This window comes from Melanerpes formicivorus, unplaced genomic scaffold (genome assembly GCF_026170545.1).
Source record: "Melanerpes formicivorus ecotype bairdi unplaced genomic scaffold, bMelFor1.0.p_v2 SCAF_16, whole genome shotgun sequence".
NCBI classification, from domain to species: domain Eukaryota; kingdom Metazoa; phylum Chordata; class Aves; order Piciformes; family Picidae; genus Melanerpes; species Melanerpes formicivorus.
This window is the reverse complement of record NW_027142368.1, coordinates 11431504-11450006: the sequence shown is the minus strand read 5'-3', so window position 1 is coordinate 11450006 and position 18503 is coordinate 11431504. Positions and strand designations below refer to the sequence as shown.

At 40.2% G+C, this 18503-nt stretch overlaps 1 protein-coding gene across 7 annotated transcripts in view; it reads right to left on the bottom strand.

Annotated features, from left to right (window-relative positions):
* Positions 1-18503, bottom strand: part of KCNC1 (potassium voltage-gated channel subfamily C member 1) — a 111664-nt gene that overhangs the window by 14528 nt on the left and 78633 nt on the right. The window contains exons 3-4 of one of the 7 annotated variants that reach the window (XM_068148105.1): positions 5028-5216; positions 813-3032 (exon numbers count right to left, since the gene is read on the bottom strand). The exons of 1 other annotated variant lie outside the window; for it this stretch is intronic. In XM_068148105.1, the coding sequence (XP_068004206.1) occupies positions 2896-3032; positions 5028-5216 (326 nt within the window). In that variant the 3' untranslated portion in view covers positions 813-2895. 5 more of the 7 variants (XM_068148106.1, XM_068148108.1, XM_068148104.1 and 2 more) reach the window with 5 other exon arrangements.

Here is an 18503-nt window from a genome sequence, read left to right as displayed (position 1 = left end):
AAACCTATTTCTGGCTTCTTAATACACTGTAAGAGGTAAAGGCATTCATTAGGCAACTTTTGGATCCTGTATTAACCTGGATCTTAACTCTGGAGACAAGAAATGGCCCATTTATCAGCTGAGAACAGGACAGAAACATTGAGTGAAAAGTAGTTCTTGGGAGAAAGGGTAGTCAGCTGCAGTAGAAATCAAGTACATAATGCTCCATGGAGGGCTACAAAAGAGTTCTCTGATTATGTACAGAATCAGATTATCAGCCTTTGCTCATAAAGCACAGCTTGCGATCTTCCCTCTTTTTCCTTTTGGAGCAAGAGTTTTGTGAAGACCAGGTCCCATTGCAGTTGTTTTTTTGTTTATAATTTAGCACTTACCAGAGCCATGAGTGTTTCTTCTAGTTTTTGTGTTTAGTCTCTACTTCCTCCAGACCACAGGAATACTATTCCATTAAATGTCCATTGTCATGGGCAGTTGCAGATGCTGTAGCTTGCCTAGAAGGTTGCCAGCTCTTTTGAAGTTTCTCACATAAGGATAAAGATGTTTCCTTCCTTATAAAAGTACATTACCAAAAAGGCTCAAGCAACTAAGATGCTGTTGATACGTAGTCCATAGTTGTTATTTGTAGCATCTGAACTGAAATTTAATCCCATTGTGTTTCTTGGTTCTGACTGTTGAGTGTTTTGTGTAGCAAATAAAGTGCGACTCAGGCACCTGGATTTCTTTCAGAGTTTCATACCTGGTGGAATGCTGTGGCTCAGTGAAAAACAAGTGAAGGACAGGCCCCAAAGAATTAAGGAAAACTGAATTCATTTAATCAGCTAAAAAGACAAACTTTTATTATTGTTGGGGAGGGGAAAAGGAAGATACCTAGATAATGATAGGGGTTTTTAATCTTCCCTCGTAAAATTACTAATGGTGTTAATTCTTCAGACATTGGTTGTATCAAGTGTTTGCAGGCTTCATTTACTATCTACTAACCAAAATTAGCATTGTAGAACCAAAGCAATACCAAGCTTTTCTCCTACATTTCTGTTGAGAACACTGTATTTATTCAAGATTTTAGAAGCAAGTCTCTGGAAACCCCTGATCGCTTCAGAAAAGGATTCCCCTTTACACTATACAGCAGGCACTGAAACCATGATACAAAATTTATTTCATGCTAGAATTGTTTTGCATAACATTGTGCATGCATTTTACTCAGTACTAAATTGCATACAATGCTGTTGTCTTGTTTCTTAAACTTTGAGACCATTTATAACTTGAGTATTTTCCTGATTTTTGTACTATAAGTCCCAGTTTTAAAATAACACCTCTTTTGTTTAAAATCCATACTGATTACTTAATATGAACAATTTATGAAGGGTCTTTATGTTGGATCTATACATCAATAAAATACAACATAACCAGAGCTGGAAAATTAAACCTAGACCAGCCGTTACTGTCAGGTCCGAAGAAAGGTCCCATGTGTCACAAGCATGCCAACAAAAACAGACAGGAAAAAGTTTTTCTTATTTTTTTTTATACACTTCTAGTTGGATTAAAAGTTCTTGATTTCCATGTGGGTGTGATGAGCTGTGAAGGCGTGGTCAATATGACCGATGACTGCCTGATTGCACTTTTGAAAACCATTACTCTGTATCTCGTATACAAAAGGAAGCGATCCATAGCAAAGAAATGTACAGGTTTATAACGCTTTACATTTTGGCTACAACAACGTATGGAAAAGTAAAGAGCTTTGAAAGAAAATATATAACTTTGCTTTTTCTTTGTTTTTGTTTTTGTTTTTTTTCTCCTTGATCATACATTTGCAGTGTTTCTCGTTGTTTGTTGCTGGGTTTTGTGGGGTTTTTTTATGATTTTTTTTATTTCAATTTTTTTCTTCATGCATCTCATGCTATGGAACAAAAAAAAAAAATAGATTTAAAAAGAAAAGGAAAAAGGAAAAATAATAAAAAAAAAAAGGATCTTCTACAGTTTTGTTACATTTTGGCCGTAGAAAAAGCCTGCATCTCTAGTACAACTCCAGACCCACGAAGAATCATCCGTAAAACCTGCATGGAGCGAGTTAACTTTATCCAAATGAGAAGGTCTTCTATGCCTGCACAGTTCCACACAGATGTTTATTAGCCATCAATGTTCATCTCCATCTTGCCTTGTCAGGTCACTCTGACTGCCTCTGTTGGCATATATTTAGCAATGACTGGACTTTCTTTGCAAAGATCTGCATGTAAAGAATACAATCAGTACTTGAGCTTCTTCCCTGCGCTTTTCACATCAAGCTGGGCATCTTAGTTTTAAAGGAAGGAGGAAAAGGTGAAATAGCTACATGCAGAGGCAGCCATATTCTTCTTCAACAGGATTTTTTTTCCATGCAGCCAGACCGAGACCTCTCTACAGTGTGTCTGAGTATTGCTTTCAGCTTAAAATAGGCGCCCATGCAAAGTTTCATCCTACTGTGCTTGTTTGCTCAAACTCCTGCAGGGTTCCTATGGCTCAAAAATATCCTGAGAAAAGCAAAATCTTCCATCGTTGGCATGTTTCAGCATCGACTAAATGCCTAACCCATTCCGTACAGAGCCAGTAGATCCACCATTAACCAAAATTAGCATATACTAGCAGGATGCACCAGCAAGGAAACTATCTGGTGCATCTACCCTTCATCCTATGTACTGATACCATGCAGCATGTATGGCCCACCAGTACTATGCAAATGCCTTCCTATTGTCATCTGAGTGCTATTTAGGAGTGTTGTCACCTAGCATCAGTAGTAACACCATTCCCAGCAGGTGCTACTGTGAGACATTGCATCTTCAGACTTAGTCACCTGGATTATATGCAACATAGCATAGGCTAATTGAAAATAAAGCTTTTTAGACCATTCTCTGCTACTGATCCATGCTACAATATAGATGGGATGGGAGACCAAGAACGTCTCACTGGACTAGGAGAGCTGTAGGGCGCAGACACTGAGGATAATCCTATCGCTTTTCCACTTATGCCAGCTATGCTGTTAAGGCTCCGTGACATTTCGTAACCTTAATTTAAAAGAAAAATGCAAAGTACAGCATTGGATCAATGACAGAATGGACTAAGAATGAGGTCAACATTGTAGCCAGTTCAATAGCATCTGCATGCATGGACATGCCCAGAGTAGTATCACTTGCAACATGACTGGAAGGCCATTGAAGTACAGAACAAGTTGGTTGGGTTTTTTTTGTTTTTTTTTTAATAATATATATATATATTTAAAAAATCATCAATTCTCAAGGAAGATCAGGCTATGTAATTGATCCTATAGGCAGCAACATGGTTGTACCCTAAAAAAAAAAAAGAGTCAGTGGGAGGGATTTTCTGTGTCTCTATTATACACTCACACATACCTCTCCCTTCCACTTCATGCATTTTGACCTCAGGCAAAATTAAGGTTTCTGGTATCTTTAGGGAGAGGAGGGGGGGAAAAGGCAGCAAAATCCATAGAACTTTTTGTGTTGCTATAGAGATACTACTCCCTTGTTCTCAGCATTAAGAAAGAAAAAAAGAAAACTGCATGCATTTGGTTTCCCTCCCCACTCCCCCCCTTCCCCCTTTCTTCATAAGACATGCACATAAATAGCTCAGCAAGTGTACAGAGAGTTGCACAAACTATGGATGAAATTCTGTTGGAACAACAGTTAAGATGCTCTCAACGTGTTTCAAACAGGCCAACAATATGCTGACGTATATTACTCTTTAGCCAACCAGCCTCTGTTTCATTCAGTAACGAGAGACGGTTGCAGTGCATCGTGAAAACCATACATTCCTCATCCCAAAGGATGTGCCATTTGGAGTGTTCCCCTGATCCACTGGAACCACCCGAACTCGCCCAGGCTGAATGAACACGGCCAATGCTTATCCGATACAGAATCAAGTAAAACGCTTTGCTACAAAGGTAAATTTTAGAGGATATACTTTCATATGAAAGTCTTGTGGTCCAACTGTATCTTGGTTGATGATAAGCTTTAAACTTATAAATACATACACTAGCTATAACTGGCATTTACTAGAACTATTGCCCATCATACAATGGCACGTGGGAATTCTGTACTCCATACTCAGTGTATGGTATGTCATACAATCTCTGCGGTTTTAAAATACTGACTATATCATATACTATATACAGTACACCAGTGATAAACACTGATCTGAAGGGAGAGATTTCCAATTTTCCCATTCCTTATCAACTTAGGTGCATACTTACATAACTCTGATTTTGGTTTGTATGGTTTCCTCATGTTAAATTATTTAAACAAGACAGCCTATTTTAAGAAGGGAAGTTTCTTTCATTTGATTTGACCTTTGTTGCTAAACAGATTATTCTGACCATTAGCAATCTAAAACACAGTTACCTCTGAGAGGTCTCTAGCTATCAGAAGTCTGAAAAACTAACTAGTAATGGTTTATTTATGAAAATGTTTTTAGATGGATTATTTTCCAGTTGTAAGACACCTGTGCTAACAGATGTTCTGGTATGTTTCTGTTGAACTAAACATCTAGGAATAGCCAAATAATTTGTTTTGGTGCTCTGTTAAGGTAGCCAAATAAGAATTTCATATCTCTTTAGGATGTTTTGCTTTTGTGTTTTATCTTTTCTGTCTGCCACCTTCAAGTCCATGCTCCTCAGAGTCTGGTAAGGTCTGTGAGCTTTCCAAGTGGCAAATCCTCATTGCTATGAAATGCTAATTGGCCTCTCCTTGGAGGACGGGCTAATTTAAGGACACTGCAGAGCATCCTCCACCAAAACTTAGTGCACCAGCTGGGGTGGAAGACTCAACTGCCTAGCATAGCTGCATGGGGTAGTTACAGCTCCTCAGGTTTTTCTTTCTGAAAGAAATAGGTTAGAAACTCCAAATGCAGACATCAGGTGGTGGTTTCCAGCCCAAACGTGCATCTCTACAGCAAGCGCACTATTGCGTGCTACAGCTACAGCTGACTTTCTCTTAGTTATTTACAACGGTTGCTATCTACATGGTTACAGGACCCCAGCTACATACCCTTTCTTATTCCTCCATCAGGCGGGCAGGGATATTCCCCGGTTGATAAGAGGAAGCAGGGTCCATATCTCTCCCGAGTGCCAGAGCGGGTAAAGGGCAGGCCCTCATCAGGCGTAATAGCCTGGTCTATGTGGGGACAGTCTTCGTTTGCCAGCGCCGCCTTGGCCACCTCACCATTCAGTTTCGAATCTTCAAACATATAAGCAAAAGGCTATTGAAACACTATGCACTGTTTATTGGCATTCCAGCTGCAAATTAAGGGTTCACAGCTAAAGAGTTCTATAGCAACACTACAAAAGGTAGCACATCTGTCCTAGACACTGCATTCATGGGCACTGCACCAAAATAAAATAAAGTCTGTTAAATGGGAGGAGAAACAACATGAAATTGCATTAGGTGTAACAGCAGCCACCTGCACTTCCACACAGAGGGGCAGTTTCAGAAACGGGTGAGCTTTGGTTCCTAGTCCTGCGAGCAGAAGACTGCGGTTAGAAATCGGAGTATGTTTAGGCATGACATCGGATGGCACATGAATGACCTGTTGGTCACGAAGCCTACTGTCGCTCAGCACTTTGGAGAGGCAGTGGACTGTCAGTTGGGGTTTAGTATTTGAGTATATTCTGTTTGTGCTGATTTATACTTATGCGGAGCATTACTGAGGGGGAAATTCCTGCTCTTCCCCTCCCCCGGATTGTTTTATAGCATTTCCAGTCTCAGTCATGCAGAATGGCTGTACACAGTTCAGACACACAGAGGACGTTGCGTATGGAAGTACGACAGCAGAACGTGGATTTTTAAAAAAGCAATCCATTTTCTGATGTTCTCCTCTGAAACACATACAGTATTTGCAATGCCAGCACAGGACACTACACGCAGAAAACACTACAGCAGGCCATGAATTTGGCAAATAGATGGAGTAAAATTTACTCTCGGCTGTAAATAATGAAAGTAGGTTGTCAGATTTGCCCATTTTACTCCACACATTCCCATGAGGATAGACTGAACATAGTAAGTTTTCTCTGTGTGACTTGTTTGACATTTAGAAAACAATTTAAAGTGCTATTTAGCGTAGGATTTATTTTAGGGGTTTAAAGTGCAAATTGGTATATTGAGAATATACTCGAAATATGGCACAGCTCGATGTGAGTATTTTGGTTGAAAGGAAGGAAAAACAGTCAAAACATGCTTTCTGAAGTTTCACAAATGCTGAGATACATTAACTGGATGGTATTGGCAGCATCCTACACCTCGGTTGCACAATGCTTATTACCTAGACACTGTAAGGCAATGGGTGGTCCTGCAAGTCTTTAGGAAGGACAAACTCAACAGATAGACTTAATTTCAGTGCTTCTTCCAGATTTGCCTACTAGCTTGTTCTGAATGCTACATCATACTGTCATTTATATTTCAGCAGTTTTGAAGTTAAATGATAAAAGGAAAAGTACATTAGGTAGGGCTTGGAGATAGGATTCTGATCCTCTGGCTTCAGATGGACAACACAGATGAGTTGTGGGCAAAAGCCGCTTGAATTTATATTTGTTGCTCTGCACACACACACACACACGACACAAACTATGCCTCTATCCATGCACCAGTAATTGAATTCTATGCCTTTACTTTTATTTAGATGGTACTGGTTTGTCCCAACATAAACAGTCCTTTCTGCAGATCTCACCTCTGCAGCATCAACCAATTACTTTCCCAAAGAGGGAGATAGTAATGTTTTGGGTTGTGCAATGGAAATAATCAGGTCATTTGATAGCAGAAGCTATAGTTGCATTTTAATATTGCAGTAGGATTCTAAAGTTTTAGGTTTGCACTGAGTTACATTTCCTCTCTGTTGATAACGCTCACTGCTATTTAATGCCACTCTGCACAAAACCTGGCACAGCTGCCATAGTAACTGTGATATCACAGGTACTGAGCTGTTGATTTAAAAATCACTTAACTGTGTTTGGGGAGAGTTACTGTCCCCATGGGGACTGGGCTTCTTTGTAAACCTCTACTACTACAAGCTGATGGCTCTAATCATGAAATGAAATTTCTGAGATTCCCACTGCTACATCTGAGTCTCGATCTGCAAACTAAACTGTTAGTGATGGAGAGGGCACTGCTCTGATTCTAGAGCTCAAAACATACTGAGCAGAGTGCTTGTGGGTCTGGCAGCTCTCTGGTAACGCTTTTGCAAGCATCTTCCTGGCACTGCTGTGCTTGAATGGCAAGAAAATTGACCTTCTTGGCATTTCATAAATTGCATTATACATCCCTAGCCACTTGAACTAGAACGTGCTCTTGCAGCCTCTTCAGAGTCCCTCAGCAGTGATGGAATTTTCTGTATATGTGTTGCTGAAAATCCACAACCTTGTTATTTCTATTCAGTAAGAAGAGAACAGAGTAGCTGGTAGCTGGAGACACGGATAAATCTGATCTGCCCTACTAATGTCCCTTGAATATTCCATGCATGGGCCACGTCTTAGGAATCAGATTCTGGATATCAAAATGCTAATGCACAGTGACAATTTTGCTAAATAGTTAGGAAACAGAGAAATTACTAGCACAGAAACCTGCATCTATCACTGGTGTCTGTAAGCAAGCATTGAGTAGTTGTGTTCCAAACCACCTCATTCTCTGAAGATAGGACTGGGCGATCATGTGGTATTTAATATGTGATTAATCTGTTATGGCAATACAGAAAGCATCACTGACGTCATCAGACCAGCGTTAGAAGTTCCTGTTGTTTTCATTAGTGTATCTACATGCTGAACAATGCCAGGAATGAGGTCTAGAGATGGGATGAAATGATGTTATTTTAAGATGATTTCTCAAGTTTCACTTTGCATGTTTGCTTTTTCCAAGACAGACCTTGGGTTTGAGAGAATTCCAGATAAAGCAAGACTACTTAACCCCTTACTTTCATGTGACTACCAGTCTGGTTGTACCAAAAACTACTTCTAGGTGTTCAACATTCCCAAGTCTTGATTCTGGCCTACCAAATTCACACGAGTCTTTCCATCCCTGCTAGCAGAATCTGAATTAGTTGTGTATGGCATTTTTTGATCTGTAGGTTCTGTTTTATGAAGAAAAGTCAGTGTTATCATCTCTGTTTTACAGATGGGTATAGCTACCATGCAGTGAAGTGACTTGCTTGCTGCTATGTAAGAGGTTATTTACAACAAAATCTTCTGACTCTCAGCTTGGCACCTTATCTCCATAATTGTCCTATCTGTGAATACCTAGTTAACTGCACCAGCTTTAAACATTCTCCTGCAGAGATTTGGCTGAGAGGCTAAAGAAAGTATTCAGCAGATTTCCCAGGGGGATAGTACGTTTCACAACTACCTCATTTCTGTGGTTTCTGCACCCCCACCCCCCTTTTATTTTTTTATCTCATCTATCTCCATTTGCAGAAAGGTACTATTAAAGTGCTTCAGGCATTTCTGAGCAAACACTGAGTTTCAAAATGGGGAGGAGAGGTTTTGAGAAAAAATATCTCAGGAGATGGGTTGGATTTTGTGTTACATACTTTGCTTATCGTGGAGAAGCACAGCAGAGATACCTGTCTACTTGTGGCATGGCTTGTTCCTTTTGTCATAGCCAGTCATTGCATGCTGTCATTGTGGCTTTACCAGTGCTGCTGGTTTTGATGGTAAGCTGGAGTCTGGCACTGAATCTCCACCTATTTGAACTGCATCTTATGTTTAGAGGATCAGCAGACATTGTACGATGTATCATTGACTTCACTCTGCGCTTGGAAATGTGGCACTTGTAGAGAAGTGGTTCCTAGACTGGGAAAGTCACCCTAGTCCTCTCCCTGTAAGCAACCACTGCCACCTTCCAACAGCTGCCAAGAAAAAAAGTTCCTGATCTATCCTTCATACCTTAGATGTCTTCAGAAATCATGTGTGAGCCAGTCATGGCCCAGCTCCCACTGCTTCCTCTTGAAGTTGTAGCTACCCCTTCTCCTTTGTGTCCCATATGTCCACAGAGCTGTGAATTGGTCGCTTACCCCAAAGACAGGATAAGCTGAAAGGCACGCTCAGGGTGGACCATTTTCTGTCCTTACAGGACTGGAAATCCAATGCCTTGTCCAGTCCTTATAGGAACTTCTGTATCTCCTAACTGCTTTGACTGAAACAGGACTGAGAGAAACTGCACAACTCACAGTGTGATATCCATGCATATTTACCCATGAGTCAGTATCTGGCTACATGAATCATGCCAGATTCTTTGATGTGCTAAAGAAGTTCAGGTCTTCTCAGCCCTGGATCAGAAACACAGCAATTAAGAGGCATGATGCTGTTTCACATGGTCACATAAGCTCAGTGGCAATCTTCCAGGAGCAACATAGACTGTGTTTCTTCCAGCTAACCTTGTTTATGGGTTAGAAGAGATAAGAACCCAGCCTGAACACCAACCACTTCTCTGAAGAGCCATTTGCCATTGCTTAAAGGTTCAAGGGACTTCAGGGTTCTGCAGTCCTGTGATAGAAGGGGAGGGGTTGACAAGCAGGAAGAAGGTAGAAGCAGTTTAGTGCAAATCAGGGCCAGAACTGAGAAAGAAAGTTGCTTGAAAGATGAAGACGTTTCTTATAAGGAGACCATGTCCAAATAAAGTTACATTCCACACCACTACTCCATGTACACCTAAAAGTGAACTTAGAGTTTGTCTAGATCTCAGCTGTGCTCCTATAACCCTGATCCCAAACCTGTGATTGCCATTATTGCAGTCTGTGGATAGTCCCACTCCTGACCAGTTGACATTGGTCCTCTGGTTCTCATTCAGAGCTTAAGGGTCACGTTCATTTGCTCATTTTAAACACCTGACACTAACCCTAACATGCACAGGAGCTTCCTGAAATCTCTTACGATGAAGGATCTCCATGAAGTCACTCACAGCAGAGAACTTTAATCCAACTGATCCCTGAAGAAATAACAACATTGAGTTAATTACTCTTCTGGTTTTCAGTCCTCTCATGCTTTTCTGGTGATACAAAAAGAATGTTAATGTGACAAATATTTGTTGTGTCATACTATGCTGGCAACAGGAAACTGTCTTGGTATGATGGTTTTCCGTGGCTCTTGGGCCAGTGACAGAATGGTCCAGGAGAAGAGTTGGCATGGCCAAGGAGAAGGTGATGTGCTTTAGCTTTTCTTAGAGCCTGTTAGCTGGAAGTAGGAAGTGTAGCAGCTGTGAGGCTGCTGTAGTTGGTGCTGGAGGACAGAATTTCCCAGCTGTCTTTATTCTAGAGAAAATGCAAAGATTTTACATTCCTTTTTTTGCATCCTATTATTGCAGCATCACTTTTGCCTGATACTTCTTGTGCTAAGCAAATAAGTATGATGAAGTTAAGAGGATGAATCCAAGTACAAGAAACATCTCGATTTGTGGAAGGGTTAAGAGTTGCTCATATCCCTAAATGTTGCATAGAAAAGAAATATTTACAGTTCAATTCCTGGCTCTCTTGAGTCTCTTTAATTCAAATTTCACTCCTGTTAGCAAGTTGTTTTTGTTTTAGTTGCCTGGATAGTGTTTACTGCTCATTAATGCTCATTGCCCACTCATCAATTACATCAGTATAGACCGCTTTATTTTTTATCTTAGACTCCAGCTAAACTCTGCTGTGCTTCTTCACTGATTAAAGGAAGGCCAGAGCATAGCAGTGAATCAGGGAGTAAAGGAACTGCACACTGAGAAAAAATGTGCTTCTCTGGAGTTAGTGCATGGCTATAATGATTTCTGAGTTAACATAGAATATACTGACAATTAAGAATGTGATCAGTAGCAATAAATTTCATACTTTTCCTCTAGACAGTGATCAGAAATGTCTGTCAGGTATTTTTTATCATTCTTTCAAAGTGGTCTTTGGGGGTAATTGAGGGAGATTGTAAACATCATTGTTTGCTCAGAACCTGATTCAGCAAACTAACAATTATCCTTCTGTGCCAGACCATCTTTAGCTATAGAAATCAATTTTTATGGGCTCCAGAGCCTCATGCAGGATTAAGAAACATGGATCCCATGGGTAGGGGCTCGGTTTTGTTGTTGTTAAATCAGGTCCTTAGAGTGAAAGGGATATAACTATATTAAATTAGAAAAAGAATTATGGAGAAGATATATTAAACCACAGACAAAAGATGATGAAATGAGAAGATTACAGCTTGGAGAGTATGGAAGGAAGTATAGCATAGAGAAGAACAGCATAGAAAATAGGGTTTTAAACCTTTGCAAATGAGTGATGATGCTTCAGCATGGATATCACCAGTTTTCAAAATGGCAGTGAAAATAACCCTAAATTGGTAGGTTTGGGAATTTTTTCTGCTGGAGAGTAATGAAAATTAATTTTTCCCATGCAGACCATGTGGAAACAAAAATTAACTAAGTAGTTCTATTTTCATACCGAGTACTTACTCTTTGCATTAATACCTTGCATCAGGTTTTGTGTCACAATCTCAGTGAAGTTACCTATAGTCTGTGACATTCCTTGTTCTTTTGCAATAAAGAACTGTATTGTAATCTCCTCGTCTGCCCAACATGGAGCTCAGGTGGATGGGAATTGGAGAAAAACTTCACAGAATAAAATGTGACAGTCTGTAACATACACAAGTCGCAAGCAACGTACAGCAATAACAAGTAAATGTTAACAAACAGAGCGAAAGAGAGAAAGAGAAAAAGAGAGAGAAAATGTGAAGAACATGTAAAAGAATTAAGATTCCTATATAACAACTCCATTTTAGTTACCCCAATATTCTAAGGACATTCAAATAAAAATGTCTTAGTGCTAGGTTTCTTTATTAAAGTTTTATGAGTTTTATATCACTGCATATTTTGATGCTTGTTGTGAAGCTCTTCTGAGTAGAGATCACACTTACGGACTTTACACTGGCCCAAGAGCAGAATTTAGGATGCTACACGAATATGCAGAATCCTTCCAACCCAACCTACCTCTTCAATATTTACTCACCACCGTGTTGACCTGGGTCCCTCCAGGAAGCCGTTGTCTCCCAGTAAAGGCACTCCAGTGACGGTGGTGACCACCTCTCCCCGTACTAACTGGCCAACATACTATCATCACTCCCAGAGAATATCACCTTTGAGAGGTACTACTTCTTGAAGTGAGGTGACTTTATGTTGGCTGCCTGCCTATTGTACTGCTTGAGGAAATGCAGGAGGTCTAGTTAAATAGATCCAGTGCATCTTGCTATCACAGATATTGTTGGTTAGGTGCTTAATGCAGGGCTAAAAACTATTGTTCCTAGAAGTACTGCATTGCTAAAAACTCAGGAATAGCTTTCCTAGTTTTATCCTGACACCTCTGGAGTTTCACTTACACCCATCCTGGACTTCTGAGAGTCTTGCTATCACAATATTCTGTAGAGCACAGTGGGTTGGTGACAGGTCAGGTAGAGGTTGCAAGAAGATGTAGTCAGGTGAGTCATACTACAGTCATATTACCGCTCTAACTGAGGAATACAGTATGATGATCTGTACAGTATGGAAGGTGTCTGAGGCATGGAGCGTGGATGAATACAAAGAACAATGGCAGCAGGAATGATAGATTGCTTGTTATTTCAGCTTTGTGCTTATAAACAGACAAGCAGTAGACAAAAAGCTTGGAGAAAATTTCCAGCATGTACAGAATAAGAGGGATATTAGCAAGTGGACTGGGCACAAAACTGAGACCTCACACATTAGACCCTTTTGTCCCTGGCCTTTTGTAGTAATGGGTAAGTCATTCTGTTTGTTTAGTTCTGCAGATGAGATGTACTTCTTGACTTTTGTTGTGTCTGTCCTTCAAACACTGCTCATACTGAATCTAGCAGAAGGGACAGATGCCAAGACTACCTCCCTCATATCCCAGGAATGCATTCTGCATTGGCATGGGAGCTGCAGTGGCAGGCACGTGCTTGAGAAAGAGGATTGCCCATATTTACATCTGTCTTGTGCTGGAGGATTGGGTCAGGTTGGCCTTACTTGGCTGGAGTGTTTTCCTATCACTAAAAGTGCCTTGTGCTCATTAAGTTAAGGCATGAAAAGTCCTAAGATGTATTATTTATTTCTACCATTGTTTTTCACATTAGTGTACTCCTGTCCCTACACACACTCGTCTCTGGCTGTGGCCAGATCATGGGGAGCTATGTGGGGAGATTTTTCTGGGGCTTTTTTTGATGTCTCACATAGTGCCAGAGAAAAACAGGGAAACCCAAAGCACTGTGCTTGAATTCATAGCTTCTGCTTTTGGTTTTCAAATAACTTGGTATAGAGGATGTTAGTTTTTATTCAAATTCTGAAGTAAACAAGCACCATAGTACAAGTGACACCCAGCAGTTGTGTCTCTACAGGAAATAACAGATAAATAATTGTACAACAAAGTATTACATTATATTAGTTATAAATTGTGCTCTCTGTGCGTCCACAGCTTTGCAATTGCAGAAATGCCACACTGGGCGGGGGTCAAGAAATAGATCCAAATTGCTTGCACCTAACTGTAGGGCACTTAAATGAGGATCTTAAGTGAGAGCTGCATCAGCTAAGATCGCATATGGAGGAAGCCACCTCCAGTGGGCAGTTCAGGTCATAAATGAGCGAGTTACTTTTCAGAAGTGCCTGATTCTTCTTCCAGTATAAGGTGCACCTCAGGCAAATGCTTAAACATAAGGAGTGTTTTATAATCTTTTATATTGAGCTGCTACAATTTCTGCATTAGATCTATAGGACTCCTTTGTCAGTGGCTATGATCTTTACCTCATTTACTATTTTGGAGTCACGAACTTTGGTTTTTTAAAGGATAGGGGGGCTAAGGATAGAGAGGGAAAAAACCTCCCTATTACACTGCCTTTTTAGAATTTTTGATGTCCAACATATATAAACTTCTAAATCTTTTGAGCTGAAACAGACCTAAACTCTTTGCAGTTGTATTGTTGACTACTGTTCTTTTTACGGAGCGGGTCAATGGTTTTATGACACTAAGATTAGATCTTTTTTGCCAGTGTTCAAAGGCATTTAATCAGAGAATTTTCTTCCCTCTGGATTGAAGGACCACCACAGTGACTATATACCTATAGCTTCAACAGTGTTTTGCTACCTACAAAAGCCTCTGAAGTTCTCAAGTACAGCAAAATGTTATGCAGCATAATGGGCCTGGGACAAGAACTGCCAAGAGTCCCCTGTTCCCACTGAGCACTGGCACTAGAATTACAGTGCTCAGCACTCTTCTGACGTTAGAACCAGTGTGTTGCACAAGGAATACAGGTTACTTAGGCTCTGGTGACAGAAGGGATGAAAAATGAAGCCCTGAGAAAAGAGCACCTCCTTCAGAAAGCATGAGTGATAAAGCTGAAATGGGTAATTCCACACTATTTCTTTAAAAGGTCATCAGCTCTCTCTCAGGAAATTGCATTGAAATACTAAGTTCCTAATGTCACAGCTTGCTCCTGTTCATCTGACTATGGAGTTACACTGGAGTCACTATAACAATGTGGTTCCTTTTGGTCAGTGAGACTTGGATTGCTTTAATTACAAAGATAGTTGAGGAGCAGGCAATGGAAAATGTGGTTTGGGGCAGGTAAGTAAACAACCACAGAAGTTTTTTCTGAAGCTGCTGACTGTATTAGTAATGACAGACATATTTCCTCTCTTAGGCACCTGAACCCTGGTTGTATTTCTTCTGTATTTTACAGCTGTGCAGAGTAGTGAATTCTGCCATCAGTACACTGTGAAAAAGGCTGCACAGTACATTTATATGAAGACAGCTTAAGTGAAGCTGCATGCAGAGGGGATCAGAGAGGTGAGAAATTGTTGTTTTGGCTATGTAAACACTGTGTATGCTGGCATTGTGTATATATATATATATATAAAACCAATAAAAGGTTAGGGTAGATCTCTGAACAAACCCAAAATAACCCATCACCTGTGCCTATATACTCTGGACACATTCTTAATAGCACTTCTCTGTGCTACCAGACAGTACTGTAGACATCAAATGAAGTTAGGAATTCCATTCATATTCTAAATTTCTTTTATATTGTTGGAAAATGACAGTCACCACTTCATCCTGTGGCAACTTTGAGATGTAATGACACAGTCAACCTATTCTTCAGGCAGGCAAGCAGCTCACACAAGACGGAAGAGCTGAGTAACACTTCCCAATCAAAAATGAGAGCTTTCAAGATTTGGTTTGCATGTTCTGAGGTTTTTCTCACAAACTTGTATCTTAGTGAATTCCACTATGTCTATTGAGATAAATTACTTATACCTGTAGGACACTGTGTGGTTTGGGATAGAAATCAGCTAAGTTTAAGTGGTTGCAATCAGCTTTTTCTGGTTTGCTTTTTTTCCCTTTCGTTTCTGTTATGATACTGAATGTCTGGAATACTCAGAAGCCTTTAGATAAGGACACTGCAGCACAGCAAACTATGGCTGACCGATGCTTATTTAGTTATGTTCAACTAGTGGCTTTGCTACAGGCCTTTTAAGTGATTTTACTCAGTTAAATTAAGCTATGCATCAAATGAAAGTATTGGAGATTAATCCCATTTTCTCTTTGCTGTCTACTTAACCTGTTGAGTATTTGACTGGGATATGCTGGCTTTCACATATATGACAATGGCAAAGTGAAGCCCTGATCTTGAATGGGGCCTGTAAACAACACTGCTGCATAACAAAGTTAATAGTTTGACATGGTGATGCTAGAACCTGGTGTGTATTTTAAGCAAGGGGACACCTGCTCCTCCTATAGTCAGAGATATCCCCGAGTCAAGGAGTTTTAATCAAACTGGTCAGGTGAGGTCTGCTCCTTTGTAGCAGGTTCAGTTCCTCCAGGCACCATATAAGCAGAATCTTGAGAATTTACAGGCCTTAGAAACTGCCTTTGTCTCTACTTTCTTAGTGATGCTTGTAAAGGCCTGCCTGCAGCTGTAGCTCTGCCATCCCCTGCCCTGAAGTGCTTTTCCACCCTTTCTGCTGGAGAGCAGGAAGGGTTGCTACAGAAAGTGGAGGCATGACAGAAACTCTGACATTCTTGATATCAAATTAAAATCAAGTGCTGTTATTTAAAGATACCCTCCTGCCAGGTGTAGATTAGCCCAGGACTGAGCCGCTGAGAGTGTTGGGGACAATTTTCAAACTTACAACAATTTAAATTCAAACCCTCTTTGCTTTGCCTGCAAATGACCATGGCATCATTGGCAGCAGCTGTGCAGCCTGCAGGCAGAGTTCTGCTGGTTGCTTGTCTGTGCCAGAAAAGTGTTCCTCATCCTGAGCAGAGGCACCAGGCTATGGCTGTGCAGGGCTCTGCATAGCTCCCAGCCCTGTGTATGGACCAGGAATAGCTGAGAACTGCTGAGTGGGTAACACAAGAGGGCTAGAGAGACATAGTCCTGTGTGGAACTATTTCATACTCATCATTGTTTTGTGAAGTGTTTAATCATTCCACCACACAATATATGGAGTTAATAACTTCATATGATGTCCTTTACACCTGAGCAGCTAAACAGGCCCTTTTGGTAATAACATATTTAGATATGCATCATATGACCTTATATCACCTAGACACTGTCACACTGAAGCTTTACAGTTAAAAATGACAAGAAATATCTTGGACAACTCAGGCATTACTTTAGAAACGTTAGGCACCCAGTCCATGAGCCTAGTACAGTGTTAACTGGTTGTTTACAGTTAGGTGCTGTCAACCAATCCAAATACTTTACAGTATGGGAAACATTCACTGCTTGCAAGTCTCTGCTTTCCTCTAATGTGCAGGCTGTCGCTTCAGGAACAAGTCAGTGCCTAGGAATGCTTCATATTACATAAGTGAACCTCAACATCCAAGGCAATGCAGATCTTGTTTTAACAGTTCAGTTCTGGTCTTACGATTTTTTACTGCTTTCTTGCACACTTTGTAGATCTTTCTCTACTAGGAAGCTGAGATGCAGGCAGTATTTTTTTGTATTTTTTTTTTTTTTTTTGCTGCTAGTGGTGCATAAAAATTACCAGAAACAGAACTTCAGCAACAGTGTTACCGAGTCCATTTTTGTTAGCTGATGTATATAAGTGTGCTTTGTTACTTCTTAAAATATATATACTTGAAAATGTATATAAAAATAGTCTCTCTTAATTATTGCAGAAATAGATAAATTGCTGTTACTATCAACACTTCATAGATATTCTAGTAACAGCTGATTTTAGAGCACTGATGGTGGCAAAACAGTTCCCCATTGAACCAAAATTACACGTATTCTCAGGATACCAGTGTGGAATTGCTCTGAACTCGTAGAGTTCTTAGTCCTCTAGCTCCCAGAGAGGACCAGGGTAGGTAATGGAAGGAATTCTATAAAGCAAGGGATTTCTGAGAAGAAAGTCATTCTGGAGCTGACTGCTGAAGTACTCAGGAGTCTGGTATCTCTTGCACATTACAGTTGGGTAGCTGGTATATTGCTTACAGTAGGAGACATGCAGTATTGTTTGTGCCCTCTTTCCCTCTTGATATGTGATGCCACAAAGACATCTGTTTATGAGGAAGTTTGCTGCTTGGCCATGAGTTGTGATAAGCATTTGCAACCTGAGGGGAATGGATGATAAAACCATACGCTTATGCGCCAACGATACATTAGGAAAGAGACAGTCTATCGGTCACGTGAATTGTGATTGGCCTGTTGCAATGGAATAGCCTTTAACAAAATAAAAAAAGGAAAAGAAAGCTAGTTACCTTCTGAATGGATTTTACATAGTTGCACAAAAGGGAAAAGAAATAAGAAGAGAGAAAAGAAGAGAAGGTTCCCACCAGCTCTTTCCCTCCAAAGTTAGCATCGGCATTGGTGAAATCACACACAAAGGAAAGTCTGACTTTCTTTGTGCCTATCACAATGACATCGACATGCATGGCTATGAGATGACAAGAGAATACCTCACTCACAATGAGCAACAAATTAGAGTTTTCTTCAAAGTAAAAGAAGTGATAACACAAGACCATCATAGGTATATGCTAGCTCTTTCAAAGCATCTCTTTTTGACTAGATGGCAGTTCAAATCACTTGAATGGCAATCTCTTTTATCCAGTACAACACAGGGGGATATTCTGAACAGGCTGGAGAATGTCTACTATACAACTTGGCTGGAACATCTGCCAGAAATGAAGTTGGCTTTGTTTTCAATGTGGTTATCTACTTTGAAATTACTCCATAGAATAAATAGTGATATTCCATGGGTAGAGGTAGATTATGGGGTTTAAATAATCAAATTGGAGCCCCATAAATTCATGTGCTATAGGAGGATTCTCATAAAACTGAGATATTCCCATAATTAACCACTAGCCATGGGATATTATAATATATTCCATGGTGACTAGTATTTTTTTCCATTTCCCTCCCCCCTCCCAGCTGAATTAGTCTGATTTAGTTTTGCTCTGGTTTGACCTATTGCTAACATGAATCAGTATAATTAAAAATAATACCATATTATGAGGTGATCACTGTTTAGGCC